Source organism: Hemitrygon akajei, chromosome 16, assembly GCF_048418815.1.
Source record: "Hemitrygon akajei chromosome 16, sHemAka1.3, whole genome shotgun sequence".
Taxonomy (NCBI): domain Eukaryota; kingdom Metazoa; phylum Chordata; class Chondrichthyes; order Myliobatiformes; family Dasyatidae; genus Hemitrygon; species Hemitrygon akajei.
In genome coordinates, this window is record NC_133139.1 from 58,265,343 (window position 1) to 58,286,097 (window position 20,755).

At 45.5% G+C, this 20,755-nt stretch overlaps 1 protein-coding gene across 1 annotated transcript in view; it reads left to right on the top strand.

Moving 5' to 3' along the window:
- Positions 1 to 20,755, top strand: part of LOC140739656 (uncharacterized) — a 70,212-nt gene that overhangs the window by 45,689 nt on the left and 3,768 nt on the right. Inside the window, exons 13-19 of the mRNA XM_073068030.1 lie at positions 1,369 to 1,493; positions 3,895 to 4,120; positions 4,563 to 4,710; positions 7,214 to 7,383; positions 8,507 to 8,687; positions 18,435 to 18,543; positions 18,978 to 19,098. Coding sequence (XP_072924131.1) covers positions 1,369 to 1,493; positions 3,895 to 4,120; positions 4,563 to 4,710; positions 7,214 to 7,383; positions 8,507 to 8,687; positions 18,435 to 18,543; positions 18,978 to 19,098 — 1,080 coding nt within the window. The remainder of the gene's footprint in view (positions 1 to 1,368; positions 1,494 to 3,894; positions 4,121 to 4,562; positions 4,711 to 7,213; positions 7,384 to 8,506; positions 8,688 to 18,434; positions 18,544 to 18,977; positions 19,099 to 20,755) is intronic.

Sequence of the window (20,755 nt, forward strand, 5' to 3'; positions counted from 1 at the left end):
TGTTGAATATTGTTCTTTGTTGCATGTCACAGCCGTACCAACACACCACAGCAACAAAGTGTAATGTATCTGGTGAATAAAGTTGATCCTTGAGATGTGTAGAATTTTTGAAACTACATTAGAGAGAGAGGGAGGGAAGTTTAGTATTTCATCTAAAGGCTGCACCTCTGACTATCCAGCTGTTCTCTGGTCACAAATGGAGAGTCAGCACCAGCATGGAATTCGAACCTGACCACATGGAAAACCTGACACCATACACAGCCTCTGTGCAGTTCTTTATTTTTGTCATCAAATGACATGTTATACAGAGTGCAGTCACAAGGCATAGGGTGGTTAAGAAGGAATGTTGGCTTTCATTAGTTAGGGGTTGAAGAACAACAAGGTAATGTTGCAGTTCTATAAAACCCTGTTTAGACCATTTTTGGAATATTGTGTTCAGTTCTGGTCACCTCATTATAGGAAGGATGTGGAAGCTTTCGAGAGGGTGCATAGGAGATTTACCAGGGATGCTGTCTGGATTAGAGAGTATGTCTTATGAGGATAGGTTGAACAAGCTTTCTCTTTGGAGAAAAGGAGGATGAGGGGTGACCTGATAGAGGTGTAGAAAATGATAAGAGGCATAGAATGAACAGCTAGAGACTTTTTCCCCAGGGTTGAGATGGCTAATATGAATGGGCATAATTTTAAGGTGTTTGGAGGCAAGTATAGGGGGAATGGCTGATGTGTTTTTATTTACACAGAGCGTGGTGAGTGCATGGAACCCTTTACCAGGGGTGGTGGTAGAGGTAAATACATTTAAGAGACTCTTAGATAGGCACATGAATGAAAAAAGTGGAGGGCTAAATAGGAGGAAAGGGTTATATTGATCTTGGAGTAAGTTAAAAGGTTGGCACAACATCATGGGCTGATGGGCCTGTATTGTGCTGTACTGTTCTATATGTTCAAACACAGAAGTAAATCAAAGCTAAAGTCAAGTTTATTGTCAATTGCACAAATGCTTGTATGCACAGGTGCAATACAAACTTGCAGCAGACTCACAGGCACATAGCACCAGATAAGCAGCATTCACAAGGAAAGCATAGAACACAGAACCAGCCCCATTGGCCTGTGGTGTCCATGCTGTACAAAATGCTAAGTTAAACTAAATCTCTTCTTCCTGGACATGATCCATTTTCCTCTATTCACATGTTGAACAGTCCCTTAAACACTGCTATGGTTTCTGCCTTCACCACCACCTGACATCCCATTCCAGGCACCCAACACTCTCTGTGTAAAAAAAGTGTGTCCCACATATCTCCTTTAAACTTACCCCATCTTGCTGTAAGTACACGCCCTTTGGTATTTGACATTTCTCTCTGTTCTTTACAGTATTGTGTGGACTGTCGGCTGGATTGGCACTGGGAACAATGCTTACAGGCAATCTTTTCTGAATTGCCTCTCCCACCAAATCCTTACCCAATAGTAGCTTCAGAATTCATAAAGGCTTCCTTAAGGTATAGTATGAAATATAAATAGGAACAAATGTTTCAGATTTTACCAATAATCAAAAATATACACCCAAAGAACTATAACAGATCTTTTTTCACATCAATATACTTTCCATAAGTAATGCTTTTATAAATTAGACCTGCTCAAATTAAGTTGTGATTTTTGGAAATTGCAGATTCAGCAGTTACTTGGTGCGCGGGTGTTAACTGTTTGTCAACGGAACAAGGTTAGGAAATTCACTACGCAACTCGTAATTAATCAAAGCTCACACTTCATTGTCTCTGTACGAACAACATCATAATTGATCCTGGGCCAACAGCTTAGAGCATAAATTCTACTGTCCCCTCTGTACCAATACTCACACAGACCACTTGTCCAACTTATAACACCGAAATAGGGGATTTCCGTTGGCCAGACGATCGATCCTTTCTTCGCCCAGACCCTGGCATCAAAATGCCCATTTTATACTTGTTCCTTACCAATTCAAATGTAATATTCCAGTGTCATTGGCTGTAGGTCATCTGATTGACCTTTAGCACCTTTTTATTGGTCTCTGCTCCAGGCTAGCATTCATTTATTGCCCTCTTCCCAGCAAGTGTCAATTGGTAATTTATGGCTCTTCAGTAACCAGCTCGAATCACTCCAGGCAGGCACCAACCCCAACATTCACAAACCTGCTGATGCACCATCAATAACTCTGAGACGTGGGTTAAGGTAGGCTTTTATTGGCTGGAAGAAAGCACAAGCAGCAAGTGACCATCATACAACATCCTGGAGACTGAGGGAGGGTCTGTGGCTCCAATCGCCTTTATACCGGGATCTATGGGAGGAGCCACAGGAGCAGTCAGCCGGGGGGGTGGGGGGCGCGTGTCCAGACAGGTATATGTAGTTCACCACACCTGCACATTATGTTATATCAAAGAACACTTCACAAATAACTTATTTGGAAATGATCTCCTGTCCAGCAGATTACCTGAAGCATCATGTCCACTTTAAATCACAGAAAGCAAAGCAACTCCATCTCACAAAATGGAAAGTGTACAACAGTAGCCTTCATCTCCAAGTACATGGCAGGAACAAAGACAGTTGAACTGTCTGCTTCCACTGTCCTTGATCCATTGGAGTTCGACATCTTCTTTCATATTTTAAATCCACCATGGACAACAGGGGAATGGTACCAGTTATTGCTTCACTGTCTACTTCATACATCACTTCTCTCTGTCTCTCATACTGATTCTCTCTCTTCCTCCCTCTCTCGTTCCCTCAGTCTATATCTCGCACTTTGACTGCAACCCCATCACTCCCTCTGAGACACTGACTGTAGCCTAGTTTTGAAATAAATGAGAGAAAGATATTAGGGGAAATGAGTGAGAGGGAGTGGAAGAGGAGGACAGAGATACAGAGGTAGAGGGAGGGGCAGGGGATGGGGAGAGGGAGAGAGACAGAGACAGATGGAGAGGAAAAGGTAGAGACTGGGAGAGGGAGATAGAGATGGAGAGAGAAAGGGAGACAGAAAGGGGGAGGGGGTCAAAGAGGGAGTGGATGACACAGATGAAAAGGGAGACACAGACCAGAGACAGAGATGGAATGGGAGAGAGATTTGGAGAGGGAGAGGGAAAGGGAAGCAGAGAGGGTGATAGAGAAGAAGAAGGGAGATGAAGAGGGAGTGGGAGTCAGAGAGGGAGAGGGAGGAAGAGCGGAGAAGGGGTAGGGCCAGGTAGACAGAAGGTTAATCAATGAAACTAAGGATAAAATTATGGTCAGCTGTCAAGTCTCTCTTCCATCCTAAACACTCATCAGCACACAAGGGTTGCCGAGGACACCATCTATAATTGCACTGTAGTTACTTGGCTAGGAGACTCCAATAGCACTTCCCAAACCTTTGGTATCCAGTATCAATGGCAAAGACAGCAGGTGCGTGGGAGCACCACCACCAGACTCTTGTCCAGACCATACAGCACCTTGACTGGTCCTTCATCGCTGCTGGCTCTGTACCCTGAAACTCCCCCACCCAACAGTTCCGTAGTGTAGAGTTACCTTCACCCTAGGCTGTTCTGTATCAAAGTGACAGCTCACTACAACCTGTACAGTAGTGATTCAGGAAGGACAGTAAATACTGGCCTGACCAAATCCTGTAAATTAACTGATTTAAAAGAATCTTCTTCTCTGGACCTTCTAAATTACTTGACTGCCAATGTTTTCATTTCATGGGGCATGGGTCTGTCACAAACATCACAAATATCAAATTTTATTTGTTTTGGTTCAACTGAAGATATAGAATCAGAGGAACCAACAGCACACAAAGCCATTTTGGCCATCATGCCTATGCCTTTCCTAGGATACCCCAAGCAACATTAGCTTCTGTTTGTCCAAGTGAAAGCTTCATATCAACTTCCTTCCTAACAGGATGGAGCTATGGCAGAAGAAAGATGAGGAAATTATCCATCAGACCCTATATTTTACTCGGAAACTGATTGATCACGAGAACCACATCTTCCAAATTCCAGACTTTGAGGCTTTTGGGTTAAAGAGTGCTCTCTGCACGTTGAATCTTAACACCTTCCCAAGTGTCCTTGAGCAGATCTCTTTGATGGGAAACAGTAACTTCCCACATCAATGCCAAGACTTTAAGGTATGATCAACTTGAACTAGAACAAGAGCATGCTGTGGGATGCTGTAATTAATGTGATGCGTGATCTCCACCACATCCATATTTCTATGCCTTCAGAAACATCCAGGGATCACTGTCTCTTTGTAATATTGGAGAGGACAGTTTTAGTCATTCTGAGGAGGGATGGGATAGAATGCAGTGACAGAGACAAGGTTGGTTTACTCTCTGTTGAATGGGGAGAATAATATTTGCTGGTGTTTCAACAATCCCGTCAGAATCCACTCCGCCAAGCGACATGAAAATCACACCTTATCGTTCTTTGACCCTCAGATGAAGCGATGACTTCTTCATGGTGTGGTAAGCGACAGGTACTTCTCCAAGGATCATTACCTTGTCTAAGAAGGAAGGCATTGAGTTATGCCTGCCTGTACCCTAATATTTCTTTTACCAACCTCTCTCTCAGGTGGCCGTGGGTCTGGGTGTGAACACCTCAGCTACCTGGCTCAGCTTCTTAACTCCGTTCCGTAATGGTTTGGAACTGACTGAGTTTTACTACCTCAAAGGTCCTCCAGGATGTCACGAAGAAGCACTTCAAGCTTATGCTAACATAGGTGAGGAGGTTGTACCAATAGGTGGGTTTAAAGCAAGATGGTGTTCACCGTGGCTTGGTGACCCCTGCAAGTGTATCATCAGCCCATCCAGGACAAGAGGGTCTTGTGTTCAAGGTCCAATCTGGGCTGATACACACAGCTCCATAACACAGATAAGATCATAAGACATAGGAGCAGAATCAGGCCATTTTCCCCATTGAGTTTGCTCTGCCTGAGTTGTTCTGGGCTGATTTAATTTCCCTCCCAACACCATTCTTCTGCCTTATCCACATAATCTTTACTAATCAAGAACCCATCAATCTCCACTTTAAGTATACCCAATGATTTGACCTCTACAGCAGTTCTGTAGCAATGAATTCCACAGATTCACCGCCTTCTGGCTAAAGAAATTCCTCCTCATCTTTGTTCTAAAGGGACATCCTTTTCTTCTGAGATTGTGCCTTCTGGTCCTAGACTCCCCCACTACTGGAAACATCTTCTTCATGTTCACTCTATCTAAGCCTTTCAATATTCAATAGGCTATACAGCACAGATACTGGTCTTTTGCCCCATCTTGTTCATGCCAACCAGCAGGAGACCACACTGGGAGCACCAGACACAGTATATGACTCCCACAGACTCAAAGGTGAAGTGTCGCCTCACCTGGAAGGACTGTTTGGGGCCCTGAATGGTAGTGAGGGAGGAGGTGTAGAGGCAGCTGTGGCATTTGTTCCACTTGCAAGGATAAGTGCCAGGATGGAGAACAGTGGGGAGGGACTAATGGACAAGGAAGTTGTACAGCAAGTGATCCCTGTGAAAGCAGGAAGTGGGGGGGGGGGGGGGGGGGGAGGGGAAATGTGCTTGGTGGTGGAATCCCATTGGAGATGGCAGAAGTTTCAGAGAATTATGTGCTGGAAGTGGAGGATGGTGGAGTGGTAGGTGAAGACAAGGAACCTTATCCCTGGTAGAATGGCAGGAGGTTGGGGTGAAATGGAAGAGATGCAGTTGAGAGCAGCATTAATGGTGGAGAAAGGGAAGCCCCTTTCTTTGAAAAAGGAGCATATCTCCTTTGTTCTAGAATGAAAAGCCTCAGCCTGAGAGCAGATGTGGCGGAGACAGAGGAATTGAGAAAGGGGGGGGGGTGCATTTTTACAAGTGGTAAGGTGGGACAAGGTGTAGTCCAGGTAGCTGTGAGAGTCCGTGGGTTTGTAATGGACATCAGTGGACAAGCTGTTTCTGGAGATAGAAACAGTGAGATCGAGAATGGTAAGGGAGGTGTCAGAAATGGACTAGGTGAAATTGAGGACAGGGTGGAAGTTGGAGGCAAAGTGGATGAAGTCAACAAGTTCCGCATGGGTGCAGGAAGCAGCATTAATGCAGTCATTGATGTAGTATAGGAAAAGTGCGGGACAGTCACCAGTGTAGGTTTGGAAGATGGACTGTTCCACATAGCCGACAAACTGGCAGGCATAACTGGGACCCATGCGAGTGCCCATGGCTACTCCTTTAGTTTGAAGGAAGTAGGAAGAGCCAAAGGAGAAATTATTTAGAGTTAGGACAAGTTCCACTAGGCAGAGGAGAGTGGTGGTGGAGGTGAACTGGTTAGGTCTGGAGGGAGACAATGACCTGGTGTTCCTTAATGGGGTCCTGTTCAATGGGTAGGGATCAGGAGGTGTCTGAGAGTTGGCGCTGGGCATCAGCAAAGTAGAGGTCAGTACGCAAGACTACTACAGCACCTCCCATATCTATGGATTTGATGGTGGCCCTCATCTGTGGCCCAAAACATCGACCATACTTTTTTCCATAAATGCTGCCTGGCCTGCTGAGTTCCTCCAGAAATTTGTGTGTGTAATGATGAATTTATTTAGCCAGAAGATGCTGGACCTGTGGAAGGAATTGCCACAGACGGCTGTAGAGGCCAAGTCACTGGGTATATTTAAAGTGGAGGTTGATTAGTAAGGCTGTCAAAGGTAACGGGGAGAAGGCAGGAGAATGGGGTTGAGAGGGAAAATAAATCAGCCATGATGGAATGGTGGAGCAGATTCGATGGGCCAAATGGCCTAATTCTGTTCCTATGTCTTATGGTCTAACTTCCTACTGAAACTGTAGCAAAAAACTCACCTCAGGACCAGTAGAGGACTGTAGCTGATAGAGCCGCTGCCTCACTGCACCCAAAACTAGGGTTCAATCCTGTCCTCGAGTGCTGTCTGCGTGGAGTTTGCATGTTCTCTGAGTATCTGCATGGGTTTCCCCAGGCACTCTGATTTCCTCAAACATCCTATAGTGGTATGTATCAGCATGTTAAAGGGCAGCAGTAAACTACCCCTTGCATGTGAGTGAGGGTGGGGGGAGTGCGGTTAATGGGGAAGTGGGAATCGTAAATTGTTGGAAAAATGAGTGAGGAAATGAACCAGCACAAACTGTAAGGCCAAATGGCCTCAATGTGGAAGAGAAAATGGAGATTGTGGTCAATGTCCACTGTTGATGGATGGACTTCTTGGATTCACTTTCTGTCCACATCTAGTGCACAAACACGTGGAGGAACTGAGGGTGCGGCTGAAGAGAGCACAGACCTTCACAATGTGGCTCTCCGAGGGTCACCGCTGGACTGCCAACGACATCCTCACATATCAATCGGCATTCACTGAGGCCTTGGCCCTCAGCGCCGCCAAAGGGCATCAAACATACCTGAAGGTAACAAGTGTTGATCCTGATGTTTTTGCGATCCAAAGTTTCTTTGAAAGTCAAGAGTATTACATAAAATTTGTTGTTTGTGATCATTTTATTAAGTCCTACAAGTGCAGAAATGAAGAGGAAGCATGGCAAAAGACAAAGAGAGGAAAAAGCAGAAGACTAAAAAGGCCTCTCACAACTTAATTACTACAGTGATAAAGATAAAGATTAGCTTTGTATGTCACATGTACATCAAAACATACATTTGTAACAAATCAAATCAGCAAGGGTTCTACTGGGGGCAGTCCACAAGCATCACCATGCCTCCTGAGCTGACACAGCAAGTACACGACTTCTTAACCTGTATGTCTTTGGACTGTGGGAGACAACTGGAACAACCAGAAAAAACCCACCTGGTCATGAGGAGAATGTACAGATTTCTTACAGACAATTCCCACAATTGAACCCCGAACTTACAGCTGATGATGTAAAGTGTTATGCTAACCACTACACTGCCTGCTGTCATTTGGCCTCAATACTACAGCAAAAAGTTACATGATTCTTATAATTGATTGGTAGTAGTAGTACAATCATTTGGGTCAAGTGTGACATTCTACTAAGGGATTGCAAATTGGTGGGTCCTCATGTGGCTGTAGAGGCTGATCCAGAATCCACAATGTTCTGAATACTGAATACCTTCGCAGATTTAATCTGGGATGTTACAGTTGATTCTCTTAATGTGTATGACTTTGTTTAACTTTGGGAGGCTGATGTTTGGGCAGCCACATGGTCCTGGACAGACTGGGGTAAGGATCCAGCAGTCAAATGGGGACCCTTCACTGCTGCAGCCCTCCTCCACGTTCACTGCCAATGTGATGTGTCACCATCTTCGCCAGCTCCACTGTTGAGGTCGCTTTTTGTTTTCAACCTTCCCTTGACCTTGCCAGTACAAGGAGCTCAGCACCAGATGGCTAAACTCCAGACGGCATCACGCTCAGAATCTCAGTAACTCACAAGCCTCTTCACCACAATGAGGAAACGATACTTGGAGAAGAATCGATCGGTGATTCTCAGCCTGACTGGTGGGCTGTTGGGTGTGAGTGTAGGCTGCTCTGTGTATTCTAAATTCTGTTTCTCTTTCAAGGTGCTTCAGTCTGCCCCTGGCTCCCCCTGGCATTATCTTCCAATCATTAAGTACTTTGTGCTGTATTACTTCGAGGATGAAGAAGAAAGGTGGCAATGCTTTCCTCACCATGACTCAATTGGACTTTATCAAAATGTTTTCCTTTCAAAGGAGGCTGTGATATTTCACTTCCAGAGAGTGGGTGAGTGATGGGAGGATATACCATCCCTTCTCTATGTAGGTATGAGCACAGGAGACTACAGATTCCAGAGTCTGGAGTAGCATATAAAATTCAGATTTAGATTCATTTATTTATCACAAGTACATTGAAACCTACCTTCACTCCTGGCAGCATGTTCCACTCACCTACCATTCTGAGTAAAAAAAACCTGTCTCGAACATCACCCCTATTCTTTCCAAATTATGTCACTTTGTATTAGTCATTTTTTCCTTCCTCCGGGAGAAAGGTGTTGGCTGTCCACTTGATCTATGCCTATTATCCTCTCAGTGGAGACTGAACCGAGATGTGTAGAATTGTTAAGGTCAAAGTACACTACCTGTGGTATCAGAGGTGGGGTGTTGTATGATGGTCAATACACAACCCTCAACATCTGATTCATATTCACTTATTTATCACATGTACATCGAAACATACAGTGAAATGTGTCATTTACATTACCCAATACATACACCCAGGGGTGCATTGGGGGCTGTTTGCAAGAGTTAACACACATTCCCGTGCCAATATAGCCAACAATGCTTGGCAGAACACAGAACAAACCAACAACAGCAAATCCAGTTCTGTTCCAGCATGCATCCGCCCTAACCCGGAGCAGGTGTTGCTTGGCCTGCTGAATTCTTCCAGCAGATTGTTGCTCTGCATTCTTGCATCTGCAGTCTCTTATGTCTCCTTAGTCTAAGCATAATTCAATTCTTTTTATAAACTGAAGTTTATTCAGATGGCTACAATAGCATAATAATACAATATTATGTAACATTCAGGACTTATGAAAGCACACTATTTTCAGTTTCAAACTAAAATATAGTTATCACTATCTACAACACATTCGAGCCCGAGGAACCTACAGTTTCATAATTCAACTCTTTTGGAGATATAACTATAGCCAAGGGCATAGGTATGAAGTTAGGCTGCAGGAATCTTTATTCATTATGAAACTGATGGATTCTTGGTTATGCTATAAGTTTACGGGATTCTCAGGACATTTTGTTCAGGGTCTAGATTAGGCAGGGGAGCAGGAACTGTGTCTGCAATCCTCCAATCCCTTCTTTTCATTCTCCAGGCCTTCCCTTGATCTTTCCAAACTGAGAATATAGCCACATGATGCCATATGAAGCCATCTTAGCTTCGCCCTTTCTCCCTTGCCTTCCCTATTCCGTCATGACATTCCCAACAACACAGTAACTTCAGGAACGGGAGAGTGGGGTAAGACAGGATAATGCTGCAAGTGCCCCAGCACAAAAGCAACTTTATAACTCATGACACTCATGATATCACCAATGACATCACAAAGACCACAATGGTAGGAAAACCTTCAGCTATTCAGGGGCAACTCAAACTTAAACCAAATAGTCTCCTGAGCAGCAATGTACACTAAAGCAAGGTATCTCAATTGCCCCATATTCATAGAATAATGTAGCTTGTCAGGCCTATGTTTTCTTCAGCAAGTTCTCAGTACTTAGCAGATAAGAAAATGATTGGTCTGCTTGTGATAATTAGGTCAATAGATGGACAATGATGTTCAAAGCAGTTCCCCTTTCCCCCTGGCCCTTGTTGTCCTGGACCTGGCCCCAAGAGCCCAGCAGGAGACGTTGGATTGGCTGATACGTCGCATTGAGGCTCCAAAGTCCTCAGATGGGGCAGAGTTGAAGGTAAAGGTGATCGAGCGTTCAGACTCCAAAGGGACAGTCCTTCTGGTGGGGGCCACCTTGGAGAGGCTGCTCCGTGGGGCAGAGGAAGTATCACTGGTGAAGGTCTATAAAGATGGGAACCTCCGACCTTTTACTTATGCAGACCGCGACAATTTCCGTGAGACAGAGACCCAGCTCCTCACCACGGCCGAGATGCTCTACATCATCAAGTATATGCTGGACAACCTCAAGGCGACAGATGAGGAGCACATTCCTGGGGAGGCCACGGCCAAACTTTACCCCGGAAAGCACCTCTTTGAGGAACTGTGGGGCAGCAAACTATTAACCAAAATGTACCCCATGCACAACCGGGAGGAGCTGGAGAAACTGAAAGCCTTGTGGAGGAAACGCAGCTACCTAATTGACCAGCCTGTGCAGGCTTTGCGAAACTACTTTGGTGAGTCAATCGCCCTGTACTTTAGCTTCCTGGGTTACTTCACCTGGGGCCTGGCCTTCCGGACTCTCCTGGAACTGTTCTTCTACATCACCAACCTGAAGGAGTACGGTGGGTGCATCGCCTGTGCGCTCTACAACATGCTGTGGTCCACCGTGTTCCTCGAGGGCTGGAAGCGCCGCAGCTCAGAGCTGGCTTTCAAATGGGGAACCCTCAGGCAGATGGACAGCTTCGATAAGGTAAGGGCTGGTTTCCAAGAAAAAATCGGAATCAACCAAACCAAAGAACCTTTGGTGCTTGACAGGGAGCGCAGCATCAAAATGGCATTCAGATCCATCCCATTTCTAGCTGGAAGCCTGGTTGTCAGTGTCTCCTTCATCGTAATGTTCCTCACTGCAGACAAGAAGGTCAGAGAACATGACCAGAAAGAGCAATCAGTGCAGAGTTTGTTGATGACGTATGCCCCAATCCTGGTCTACAGCACCAGTGTTGAAGTGTTGAACAGGGTCTACCTCTACCTCGCCAAGCTCATTACCGAGAAGGAGAACCATCGCTTAGTGTCCACTCACGAAAACCACCTGATGACCAAGGTCCTCATCTTCTATCTCATCAACAATTTTGGCATGCACTACTATGTTGCCTTCTACCTGAAGGACTTGAAGTTGTTGGCTGATGTCCTCTCGGCCCAGCTCCTTGTTCACCAGGTCGTGGGGCAATTCTTCGATACTGTTCTCCCATACTGGACAACAAAATATAGGCTGGTGCGCCTAAACAAAAAACATGTGACCCCTGCCAACGTCGGCTTTCAACAGATTGAAACAGAAGCCAACCTGAAAGATTCGAAGGATGGTTTACTGGAGGATTACCTTGAGCTGTTCATCAAATTTGGCTTTGTGTCTCTCTTCTCAAGTGTTTACCCACTCGCTGGTTCTTTCAGTTTCTTAAATAATCTCCTGGGCATTAAGTTGGAAAGTATGAAATTCAGCAAGGTCTTGCAGAGACAATTTCCAATCCCTTCGGCAAATATTGGGGCCTGGCGACTCGCCTTTGAATACCTTACCAACCTGGCGATCATCACCAACTGTGGGCTCATTAGCATGTCTCCAGAGTTCAGGAACCTCTTTGCTGACCTCCCGGACCTCCACTATTTCCTCCTTGCTGTGGCTTTGGAGCACGGTTTCTTTGGGATCCAGCGGGTGCTACATCTGGCCGTTCCAGAAATACCAGCCGAGATGGAGACCAAGCTCAATAAAATTGAGCAGGAGTGTAGAAGAGCAATGTTCTATAATGAATCATGTCGATGAAGTTCCTTCAGTGGTATTTCCCAATTCTCAAAATCAATAAAGCACTTCATAACTGGTGACTCAATGATTCTGCTACTTCTCCTTCAAAGTTGGTCTTCTCCAAATCTTAACAGTTTCCCATTGACAGAAATGTGATTTTCATTTTGCTCCAGTAACTGTTGCTCCTTCCAACAAGTTCCACACTCTGTAGTTACGATTTTGTAGGATTGTGTGGATAGCTAGAGGCTTTTTCCCAGGGCTGAAATGGCTAACACGAGGGGGCATAGTTTTCAGGTGCATGGAAGCAGGTACAAGGAGGATGTCAGGGGTAAGTTTTTCACACAGAGTGTGGTGGGTGCGTGGAATGTATTGCTATCAAAAGTGGTGAGGTCTGTTAAGAGACTCTTAGATAGGTACATGGAGCTTAGAAAACTACAGGGCTATGTGGTTGGGATATTCGGGCCAGCTTCTAGAGTAGGTTACATGGTCGGCATAACATTGTGGGCCGAAGGGCCTGTATTGTGCTGTAGATTTTCTATGTTTCTTTCTAACTTTTTCTGCTAAATCCAAATGCTGTAAGATTAAGGTCCACTCCTCAGATTTGACACACTAGTCTGGCCTGACACCATGTGAGGGTTCTGCAGGGTTGGAGGTGTCATCTGTTGAATGAAACATAAGTACTGAAGCCATGCCTGCTTTTTAGGTGGATACAGCAGTTTCTCTCATGCTGTTTGGAGGAATCCCTTCACATCCTTCTTGTCCTGTCAAAATTATTAAAAAGACAGCTTATTCATTCATGTTCATATTGCTCCTTGTAAGATTTTGCTTTGCTCAAATCGGCTGCCAAATTTCCCACAATAAAACAGTGACTACATTTCAAAAGAGCTTCATTTCAATGACTGAAAAGTGCTTTGCAAAAAGGTGCTATGTAAATCTAGGTCTCCTTTCTTTTCTGCTATCCCAGGATTGCATCCTAGATTTGGCTGTTCACAAACCTAAAGGAGTGGTGGGCAAGGGTGACACAGTAGTGGAGGTGGGTCCTTCTCCCCCTTGCAGTCTAAGAATTTGTCACAGGTTGTTCAGTGGAAGAATTGATCATCTTGTCCTTTCATCAAGGTTCCAGGAAATCCACCAACCCTCCCACAGCCACACCTCGAATTCCATCTCCAGCAGCCCTTCTACTGCCACCAACCCTCCCACAGCCACACCCCGACACCCATCTCTAACACACTCTCTGCCACTAACCTTCCCACAGCCACAGCTCGAATTCCATCTCCAATACCCCTCCTACTGCCACCAACCCTCTCACAGCCACACCCTGACCCCCATCTCCTCAGAAAGAGTTTCTACACTGAGCTCAAATCCCTCAAGTGCTTTAACACCTGTCAACAAGTTGTTGTAAGTCACTGAGTCCTCCCATCTCCCAATCCCCCGAGCAGTGAATTCCAGAGGATCCATTGCCCTCCAGGTGAGGAATTTCATTCTCATCACTGCCCTGAACAGCTGACCTTGTGACCCCTGCTACTGGATATTCTAGCCCAGGGAAATACTAGCTCCCCGCCTCTCTAGAACCTGGAATGTTTCTCTCATTCTCATCTTTAAAGGCTCGGTCTGCTTCACTTCTCCTCAACTCATAACCAGCTGAGCAGGTCTGGATCAAATACATGCCTCCTGACCTCAATTCTTCCAAAATTCTTTTCCCCTTATAAAGATACCTTTATTTGTCACATGTACATGGAAATGAGACAGCCTCATCCTAAAGTGGCCACAGAGAGGGGGACATTGTGTGTGCATGTGTGGTGGACTGTAGCCACACACTGAACTGTAGGACAACTTCCCTTGAACATTCACTGGCTAGTGTAACATGATAAATTGACTTTGCTCCCTCTCTTCCGTGTCCAGTTAAAATGAAATGCAAAAGGGACAAAGGTGTGGCAGGTAAGGGGCAGAGTCTCCTCACTCTGCCCACACTGAACAATTACTGCCCTCCCTAATTTCCCATGAGATGGTAGTGGTGAGCTGCCTTCTTTGCCGTAGACTTTTGTTGAAGGTGATGGTCAGGTCCTCCACAACAAAGCTGACCAGGAATGCGTGTGATGTAGTATTTGAGGTCGCCTTGGGGACAAAGAACATACTTTAAAGTGTGATCTTAGGGGGGATAAGACCAAGAAAGGCTGCTTCTGTGAGAAAATAAAGATATTTCTCCAACCAATGACACTGAAGATGGTCTTTGGGGACCATTGGTGACGTCATTTGGAGGAGGAAGATCACATTGGACTAAAGACTATTATCCAAAACAGCATGGCAAAGTCAGCTCAAATGCTCAAGTGTTCAGGCAGCTGGAAATAGGAGCAATATTATGCATTCCAGATATGTGACTGCACACCACCTTTACACTTAATGGCTATTTTATTAGATACACCTGTACACTTGCTCATTAATGCAAATATCTGAACAAGCAATCATGTGGCAGCAATTCAATTCATAAAAACATACAGATATGATCGAGGTTCAGTTGTTATTCAGACCAAACATTGGAATGGGGAAAAAATGTGATCTAAGTGACTTTGACCGTGGAATGATTGTTGGGTCCAGATAGGGTGATTTAAGTATCTCAGAAATTGCTGATCTCCTAGGATTTTCATGCACAGCACTCTCTAGAGTTTATAGGAAATAGTTCAAAAAACAAAAAATATTCAGTGAGCAGCTGTTCTGTGGGTGAAATTGCCTTGTTAATGAGAGAGGTCTAAGGAGAACGGTCAGACTGGTTCAACCTGACAGGAAAGCGACATTTATTCAAATGTGTTACAACAGTGGTGTGCAGAAGAGCAACTTTGAACTTGAAGAATGGGCTACAGCAGCAGTAGATCATGAACAGACCCTCATTGGCCTCATTATTAGGCATAGGAGGTACCTAATAATGTGGGCACTGAATGTACAAACAGAGCAGTGCTAAGGGATTTTGAGACTGATATGTTTCTTGCCTTTGGGAAGAAACAGAAACTTGTTTGTTTCATTTTTCAAGAGGAATCACCCAGTCCAAGTGTAACAAAGGTTGGAGGCAGGACCAAAAACTGAGCTCTGGAGGAACTCAGTGAGTCAGACACTCCCCAGTGTCTGTGGAGGGAGATGGACAGCTGATGCTTTGTATTGAGACCCTGCATCAGAAGCCCCCTCATTTTCCTGTGGGAACTTGCCTTTCCCATGCCCTGTGCCATCCTTAAGCTTTTGGAACTGGTAGGTCAACTGGTAGCTGCTGAGCTGTCTCCCAAAACAAAATAAACTATGCAAGCAACTCAGCAGCAAACACTCTGAGAACGCACTGACTGAAGGTGACGTTCACGTTTATGGAATAGCAGAGGCTGAATGAGAAGGTAAAAGGGTCCACATCATTTTAATCCCATGGGGTAATGAGGTGGTGGGCTTTGTAATGGTGAGATGAGGAGGGGTACAGTTACAAGAACAAATAGTATTCTACTTCTTGTTTAGGATCAATGTTGGGAATAATGGAGGAGGGGGTGGTAACCAGAAATAAACCGTTTTTCTTGAAGTGGGTTATGGCAAAAATACCTAGGAACTATTGGCTTATTATTATCATTGACTTACTCCTTCTTTCATCTCTCTCTACCTTCCTTTCAGAACATCCTCTTTTCCTCCACCATCAGATTTCTGGAATGTTCCATAAACACTGCCTCATAACTACTTTCTTGCATTATTTATTTCCGGCCTTTCACTGTACTGCTGCTGCAAAACAAGTTTCATGACATAGTATGCCAGAGTTAATAAATTTAATTCTGATTATAATATTTCCCATGTTATATTTCCTAGTAAAACGGGGGGGGGGGGGTCCACTTGGCCCAACGAGTCTATACTGCCTCTCAGAATCAGCTCAGCATTTCCATTTCCCCCACTTCTTTCTCTGTAACTTAATCTCATTTATATGTCTATAATCTTTACCCAGCTATGCTAGGCAAATTACAGCAGCCAGTTACCCCACTGACCTGTGCTTCAGGGGAAATCCACACAGTCATAGGGAGAATGTGCAAACTCCACAAAGACAGCAACAGGAGATCAGAATTTAACACAGTTCACTGGACCTTGGCTGACCCAGGATATCTGAGATGGGAGACATTTCTAACATGAGAAGACCTGCAGATGCTGATATCCTGATGAAAGACCTTGGCCCAAAACATCGACTATTTACTCTTTTCCATAGATGCTGCCTGGCCCTCTGAGTAGCTCCAGCATTTTGTGTGTGTTGCTGGGGCACATTTCTATGAGGGTTTTGGGCATTTAATTGCTGATACAAAATCGCAAAACTCCCCAATTAGCAGTACCAAGGGAGCTCCTTCACCGCAACAACCTTAAAGTATAATCCTAGAACTTTCCAGTCAACAATTCTGAGGGAGCTCCTTCACCATACCAAAGTTTGGGTATAAAAGTATGGCTCACCACTACCTTCTCAAGGGCAGGTAGGGACGTGCAATAAATGCTGGTTTTTCTAATAACAGGATGAGGAAGAATTTCTTTAGCCAGAAGGTGGTGAATCTGTGGAATTCATTATCCTGGGGAGGCCAGTCATTGGGTATATTTAAAGCAGAAGTGGATCATCTCTTGATTAATAAGGGCATCAAAGGTTATGGGTAGAAGGCAAGAGAATGAGGTTAAGAGGGATGATAAATCAGTCATGATCAGATGGCAGAGCAGACTCAGTGAGTCAAATGACCTCATTCTGCTCCTATGTCTTGTGGCCTTATGGTCTTAAGAGCTCTGTTCTTGTCATGGTCTGGTCCGTGAAGTCCACGTTCCGGCTCATGGTCCGGTCTGTGGACTCCAGACTCCGGGTCTTCCGGCATTCCCTTGTCTCGTGGGCTTAATCATAGGCACCTGATTCTCGTCTTGGGGCCAGGAATATAAGTGGCCCTGGGGTCGAGGCTGGTGGCTGGTTTGTCTTGTCAGTATCCTGTCCTTGTCTCTGTGTGGGTTTGTCCTGTTGGTATCCTGTCCTCGCCTCTGTGGGGTAAGTCAGGCTGTCCTTGCTGTTACCCTATGGTGGGATCTGTCCCTCCTGGTCCTTGCCTCTGTTGGGTAAGTCAGGCTGTCATTGCCATTACCCTGAGGCTGGACTGTCCCCTTCCTTCCCTCCTAAGCCCTGCCCTGCAACCTACGCCTGGAGCTTTGCCTCTGCCTGGAATTGTCTGCCTGTGTCCACGCCTTCGCGAGGTAGGACCAGCTGTTTTGCTGCTACCTAGCGTTGGGAATTGTCTCGTCGTGTTCAGCGTTCTGTGTAATGAGTCCTGGCCCTACGTCCCGTACCCAAGGAGGGGTCCTGGCTTGGTGTTCCATGTTCCTGTCTCTCCCTCGACTCTGTGTTCTGCGTTCCTGTTCTCCCTGGACCCAGGCTCTGTGTTCTGCATTCCTGTTCTCCCTTGACCAGGGCTCTGTGCTCTCGTCGTGTCGATGTGCCATGCCCAGCCCAGGAGTACCTTGCCCAGTCAGGTGCTGGGATTCCCTTGACCTGTCCAGGAGTCTCACATCCAGTCCTGTGCCTCTCCTCATCCTGTAGCCACATCTTGTCCTCGCCTGGTTCTGGAGTCTGAGCCCAAGTCAAGACCCAGGTTCTGGGTCCTTGTCCAGTCTCTGGCTCGGAGTCTAAGCCCAGGCTCCTAGTTCCCAGTTCTATGTCCTGGTTCCGCTATCCTTGTCAAGTCCTAGCCCAGGCCTGGAATCCTTGTCTTGTCCAGGGCCTTTGTCATGTCCAGCGTCCTTGCTTCCTCACTTCCCTTGCTTCCTTCTCATGCCTAGTCCAGTTCCTAGTACTTCAGTGTCTGTGTCTTGCATTTGGGTCTGCCTTCAGCACCCCATATGATATTTCTAGGAATCACCTAGAAACAATGTAGTACTGGTGAATCTGGAAGGTCTTAACAGGGAAGTATGTAGGATAGTGGTTAACACTAATACAGCTTGCGGTGTCAGTGTTCAGAATTCAGTTCTGGCATCCTCTGTAAAGACATCCTCCCCTTGAAATACATGGGTTTTCTCCAGGTCCTCTGGTTTCATTCCACAGTCCAAAGACTTACCAGATTGGTTAATTGGTTATTGTAAATTACCCCGTGATTACACTAAGGTTAAATTGGGACTGTTGGGGTTGTTGGACGGTGTGGTTCAAAGTGCTGGAAAGGCCTTCTCCATGCTGTAAAATACAATGAAAATAAATTAGGTGATACACTTTTCCAGACAACCATCCTAGATAGTCTCTTCCTGTGCTGTACAGTTTGATTATGATTTACACCATTAAGTTCAAAAGCTTTTCCATGTTTCAGTGCATTTTATTGTGTCTTAGGTCCTCCTGGAGACCCATTCAGTGGTAGAAACCTCCATAAGGTGATGATGGTGCTTGACACTGACATTCTCAACAGTTTTCTGAAGGAAGACATTCTAGGTACCTACAGGTTGGTATCTCCTATACTGCAAAGCCTTTCCTCTGGGGATCCTGTCCACCATCAATCCAACAGCATATACAAGAGAAGGGGAAGCAATTTATCTAATATCTATTGGGGAGCTGAAACTGACTTTAATGCTTTCTGGTTGTGTGAGGGGAGATGTGCCAGGGTAAATCCTGCTCTTCACCTCAATTTAGTTCAGTTCCTTCTAGAGTAGAGATTTCCAACCTTTTTTATGCCATGGACCCCTACTATTAACCAGGGGTTCCATGGACACCAGGTTGGGAACCCCTGTTCTAGATTGATAGAGGAGCAGATTTTGGTGTTAGAATTGCTGACAATGGAGGGATAAACGGCGGAAGGTAGATGTGGACATCCAACCAAGATAGCCGGCTGCAGATTCTGTTAAATGCTTTTCTTGACATATCTTTTCATTGGTTTAGGTTAGTAGCATTGAAGTGCTTGATTAGTCAGCACTATGACATCATCCCTGCATGCTGGCGAATGTTACACAGTTTGGCTGCTAAGCTTGACCACCTCAACCACCTCAATGAAACCATTCAGGTCAGTCTCACCAGACCCGGGGAGCTCTCCCTGGGCAGAGCAAAACAATTTCTGTAGCTTTATTCCTTAACAATATAATTGGGAAATAATCTCAGGCACAGACTTCCTCGCAATGTGTGAGTTAGTCCTGTCATCTGCAGACGGGTCAGCCTTTCTCTTCTGGGACTTCTCATTCCTGCTCGTCAACAGTCGCTTCCATGCTGGATCAGTGTGATTGAGCCCTAAACTGTTCTCACCAGACATTCGTAACAATTAGTTTTATTTGGTGCGTGTAAATCAAAGTATACAGTGAAATGTGTCAAATCAAATCAGCAACCATGGTACTGGGGGCAGCCCACGTGTGTTACTATGCTTCCGGAGCCAACATAATGTGCCCACAACTCACTGACACTAATGTGGGAGGAAACCAGAACACCTGGAGGAAACCCATGTGGCCAAGGAGAGAATGTACAAATGCCTTACAGGCAGTGGCAGGAATTGAACCTGGGTCACTGGCACTATGAAGTGTTACACTAACTGCAACATAAACATGCTGCCAGCAGAAAGGTAACTGGATGCATCAAACAGTAGGACCATGGCTGCGATTTTCTGCTTCCCGATCTTGCGGCTAATTGCAATCTCAAATCCACCCTCACTGACCCAGTTCATTCATCATGTGCTATGTCATAAGTGGTTTGCCTTTGACTTCTTCTGGACAAGATGGGTGACCCCAGGCAGCCATTATTCCTCAGAGATTGTCTGCCTGGTGTCAGTGGTCACATAACCAGGACTTGTGATATGCACCAGCTATTCATACAAACATCTATTATCTCCTCCCATGGCTTCACATGACCCTGATTGGGGGACTAAGAAGGTGTTACACCTTGCCAAAGGGTGATCTTCAGGCCAGAGGTGAGAAGGAGTGAGTTCCTCACACTTCTTTTCGTGGAGCCGAATCTCCACCCTGCCACCCAAACTGACCCAGTACACGTACTTGTTGGCCCAACGAGCCAAGACAACAAGTCAACTGCCTACAATATATATTGCTTTTGGTGTGGTCTCTTCTACATTGGTAAGGATCTGATGTAGATTGTGAAGACTGCTTTGTCAAGCATCTTTGTTCCATCTACCACAAAAGGCAGGATCTACTGGTGGCCACCCATTTCAATTCAGCTTCCCAATCCAATTCCAATGTGTCGGTCCGTGGCCTCCTCTACTGTCACAATGAGGCCACAGTCAGGTTGGGGGAAACACCTCATTTTCTGTCTGGGTAGCCTCCAACCTGATGGAATGAACATCAAATTGTCCAACATTCAGTAATTTCTCCCTCCTCTCTTTTTCCACCCCCCATTCTGGCCCTCCTCTCACCCATTTTCTTCTCCTTACCTGTCCATCATCTCCCTCTGGTTCCCTTCATCCTTCCCTTTCTCCCATGGTCCACTCTTTTCTCCTAACAGATTGCTTCTTCGGCCTTTTACTTCTTCCACCTATACCCCCCAACTTTTTTCTTCATCCCTTCTCCCCCATGCACCCACTTTCCCTCTCACTTGGCCTAACCTTGTACTCCTCACCTTCCTCCTTCAATCTTATTCTGGGTCTTGCTCCCTTCCTTTACAGTCCCAGTGAAGGGTCTCAGCTCGAAATGGTGACTGTTTATTTCCCTCCATAGATGCTCCGG